This window comes from Gadus chalcogrammus, chromosome 2 (genome assembly GCF_026213295.1).
Source record: "Gadus chalcogrammus isolate NIFS_2021 chromosome 2, NIFS_Gcha_1.0, whole genome shotgun sequence".
NCBI lineage: Eukaryota > Metazoa > Chordata > Actinopteri > Gadiformes > Gadidae > Gadus > Gadus chalcogrammus.
Window position 1 is genome coordinate 22,485,632 of NC_079413.1, and position 4,341 is coordinate 22,489,972.

At 40.3% G+C, this 4,341-nt stretch overlaps 1 protein-coding gene across 1 annotated transcript; it reads right to left on the reverse strand.

The window, feature by feature from the left end:
- Positions 1-272: 272 nt before the first annotated feature.
- Positions 273-3,974, reverse strand: LOC130400055 (cytosolic sulfotransferase 3-like). Its single transcript, XM_056605028.1, has 8 exons — positions 3,564-3,974; positions 3,050-3,188; positions 2,771-2,899; positions 2,419-2,519; positions 1,279-1,405; positions 1,065-1,162; positions 683-857; positions 273-610 (listed from the first exon to the last, which is right to left on the reverse strand). The coding sequence occupies exons 1-8, from the start codon at positions 3,576-3,578 to the stop codon at positions 498-500; spliced, it is 897 nt and encodes a 298-aa protein (XP_056461003.1). The 5' UTR covers positions 3,579-3,974; the 3' UTR covers positions 273-497.
- Between the last annotated feature and the right edge of the window lie 367 nt (positions 3,975-4,341).

The following is a 4,341-nucleotide window of genomic DNA, read 5'->3' on the forward strand; positions in this document are numbered from 1 at the left end:
GTGTGTGCATTGAAATGTATTTGTGAGAAGAGAGTAATTTATGTATAGATCACAAAATACATTTGTGAATCCTTCTCTGTGCATTCATTAATAATGAGACTGTTCTGACTCCATAAATGTATGCAGATAGGAAGGGAACCTTCAGAAATGTGTTGATTCTGGTCTACTTTTGATATAACATTTTAAGTTATTTATTAATTGTACGTAAACAAGACTTTTTCGCTTGTTATCTTTCACCAATATACGACGTAATTGATTCTAAGCATACAAAAAAAATAAACTCGACAGTCAATTGTATTTCTTATAAGATTGTTTATTGTTGCGTGGGACTGTTGATCATATGTGTTTGAAAAGCTCTCCAAATCTGAATAAAAGCCGTTGTAAAAAGTGATCCATCTATCTAGGCCCGCAGGCACTGTTTCTCTCGGTCGTTGTAGCTCCAACATGTCTCCTCCTCCATCAGGTGAATCCTGATGCAGGAGAAGCCTTGCCAGCCTTCAAACTTCAGTGCGGAACTGTAGCGTGGTATTCTTCATCTTCTTCTTGTAGTCTTCGTCAAACTGTTCGTTCTGGGTCGTAGTGAAGTGGTTTTTCCAGTCACCAACCTTCCCTGTTAAATAAAGAGGATGAGTCAAGAGTAAGGACAAAATAAACGTCAAACTTTAAATTCGTCTTCTATTACCTTTTCTCATGAAGGGAGAGACCTTGAAGTCCATCACCGGCACCGTTGAGTAGTTGGCCATGTCGTCTTTCTTCATGGTATCAAACTGCACCAGGTCTCGGATCTGTTGCTTCTCTTCGGCTGTCGAACCCAAACCCAGAAAGGAGCACAACTTCTCTATCTCTCGTCCAGTGTCCTGTTGAGAAACAAACACACACACACACACACACACACACACACACACACACACACACACACACACACACACACACACACACACACACACACACACACACACACACACACACACACACACACACACACACACACACACACACACGAATGCTTTACCCTCTAGGTACAACTGATTTAGAAGTGCTGCTCTCACACAAACACTGCTTACCTCGACCATATCTTCAAAGAACATGTAGTGGATTTCAGGACAAGACTGCTTCCTCTCCCACCAGCCGGTCACATGGTCATACCACGATCCAAACACCACTAGAAAACCGACAGGAATCCATCAAACAACTTCTAGTGAAGGTGAAGCAGAGGAGAACGTAGCCTATTTATATTGGGTTGTGTGTAGACTTTGCTTTGATATGTTTTCAACTGACTCTTTCCATCCATGAATCTCTGGAGGTAGCTGTTCCAGTCTCCTGGCTCTGGATGGGCGAAGTTCATGCGGTCGAAGTGGAAATAAGACACTGCATTGTCTTTAGCGTTACGGGCCACATACACTACCTGTAGAGAGAAGTCCCATTAGGGTTTCTGCATTCAGTTCGCCATCATGAAACGATATGTGTTTGATCTTTATTGGTGATGGTATCTTTTGTAAATAACTACACAGATGAATCAATGCACACAAAAAAAGAAGCTACTATTACAGTAAAATGTTGATTTTCTTTGTTCACAATAAAGCTGAAGTATTTACTTGATTGACAATGTATTGCTAAGGTATAGTCAATTTAATGAGGTGAAATTTAGTTAACAGTTACTTAAAACTAGGGCCCGACCGATATTGATTTTTGAGTGCCGATGCCGATTATTTTCAGAGAAAAATTACGATTACGATTTATCGGCCGATTAAAAACAAAACAAAAAAAAGCATATAAAACGTAGTTTTTGAACCTTAACTATACTTTAAACACTTTTGACGAATATGTGAATTGAATGCAGAACCTTTGAGCGTTTTAGAATACATTTACAGTCAAAAATTAGTGTAATGTAAAATAAATAAATAACTCCCAATGTGCTGCGCTCGTGAGCAGTGACTAACACGTGCGTGCTGAGCAGTATGGTCTCACCGTTAGAGTCTACAGTATAACAAATTAACATGGCCTGGGACCTAAAGAAAAACAGGCACAACATGCTCAAACAACACGTCTTGTGTACATTGGTGAGGTGAGCGTGCTTTCATGTTGTACGGTAAAATTCAATCTCCTCTTTTTTACTCCAGCTAAAGTTGTTAGTTAGCAAGGCGAGTAGGAGCGCAATCTGCAGGATACTAAGCGCAATAACATTTAAATAAAAAAATAAATAAAAAAATCGGTTGTAATCTGCGTCTTTTTGGCAGATGTTGATTATTTTCAAAAAGGCTATAATCGGCCGATTAAATCGGAAGGCCGATGAATCGGTCGGACCCTACTTAAAACCTTTGTCAAATGTTGTGGCACCATGAGCTCAGAGCTTCAGATTTCAGTGTAAAGTACATTGTGCCATGTGCGCCCTTTGAGATTTGAAATTAAACATCGTACCCTGCACTTCTGTTCCCAAAAGGACTTTGGAACCAACTGGACAGGTAGATGTGTTTTGATGAGACGAGGAGTAGTGTCCAGATTGTCGGCAAAATCGGTTCCTACATGGAGAGATGAAAACTCAACTGCTCTTTAACTTATTCACAGTAATCATGGTTGATGCTACTGTAAATTACATCACACTATTGCAAGACATTGAACAACAAAATAATCTGCGTCTGAATATTTTAAGATTTAGGCCTATTATCAGAGCCACACACTTTCCCCTTAATTAATGTGAGTTATCAAAACATAAATAGAGAAAACGTAAATACAATCTAGTTTTTATTAAAAGAACTAATCACAATCTCACCGGTCATAAAGTTTGGTATATGCATCTCCAGGAAAGGTACTCTCTCATAAATAGGGGCGGATGTCATACGATCGGGCTGTCTCAGAGAAAAATACAAAAGGTCAAGAATGTAGGAGGCCCATGTAGTTCCTGAAAAAAACACGGAGAGGGAGAGACGGCGTCAATGAGTTTACGGTGGCATTGTAATGAATAAAGGGGATAAGAATTAGGTCACAGAACTGAACCATGGAGGCCTAATCACCCAACTCATTACGTCCTCGGATTTATTTTACGACAAACCTGCTTTTGGGTATGTTGCGACGAGGATATCATCTGGTCTGGCCTTAAAGTTTTGGACCTTCTCCCAGTTGTCTGTGAAGTAATGGACCATTGAGACTCCGTGGAAATCCGATAGAGTCGGCCGAGGAGGCCGCGGGGTCTGAGGTAAAGATGACCAAGTAAATAAATGGATAAATAAATATTAACGATGCCAGAGTGATATTTCTTCTTATTTGAAAAGCCAAAAAATATTTGACGTAGTCTATTTGTTGTTTGCCTCCCGTTATTGACAGAGTTGAACATGATTGTTTGACAGGTCAGTGACTGGCAGTGGTAGACTTGGACGCCGACATGAAGTCCAACTCTAAACTAACTCCACTAAACTAAACTAAAACTACTCCGACCTAGAAGATCTACGTTAACTATTAGAGAACATGAAACTTTTGTAAAAGCAACTTTTTTTTGGGAGAGCACAGCACATTTCAGTATCCTATCATTCATTAAGGTATCAAACAACAAAACCAACTCAAGTTACCGTGTCTGCGGACATATTCTGCCAAGTGCTGCTGCTCCGGAGTCTGTTTTGGAGCGTCCTCTCTTGAGTTTGTAGTGCAGCGTTCTCTTACGAGTCGGTTTTGCAGCGTTTTCCCCCAGGCTCCTTGTTTCCTCGACTCCCCGTCCTAAGGGCTTCGCTGCTGAAATCCCTTTCCTGCCTCTCCTCTCCTTCCCTGGGTTACGCAACCACCAGACCAGCATATCTTCACCTATACATTTATTATTATATTAATAGAGCAATAACTTCATGCACATAATTGTACAACTTTAGCGTGTCCCGTCTCGTTCTATGATTAGGAATTTAATATTAATCTGATGTTAATGATGTCTACACAGCATAGACCCGGGGATCAGTCCACTCTCAAGTAGTTCCAAACCGCGGATGTTTTGAGCTGGGAAGGAACGCGCGTAGTGATTTGTTAAGTTTAGTTTTTGAGAGCCGCACACTTATCAAATCAATACGCGCGCTGCGTTTTTGTTGGAGTTACGTGGGGTTGAAGCCGGATCCTTTTTCACAGTTATTGAAGTTATCTTAAAATCTCAGAATTATGACAAGAACATCTGTGTTCGTACGGGTGTCTTTGCACGTATCTTAAAATTGATAAATCATTTGGGCCGCTTATTTTAGCCTCTGACATCCGTTTTGTGGTAATATAGGCTAGTCTTTTTAGGTGGAGTTCTCAGTTTTGGGCTCTACAATTCATATTCTTTAGCCTTCTTGTTTTCAATGCCTATGTTTAAATTCCCCTTTCTTTGTA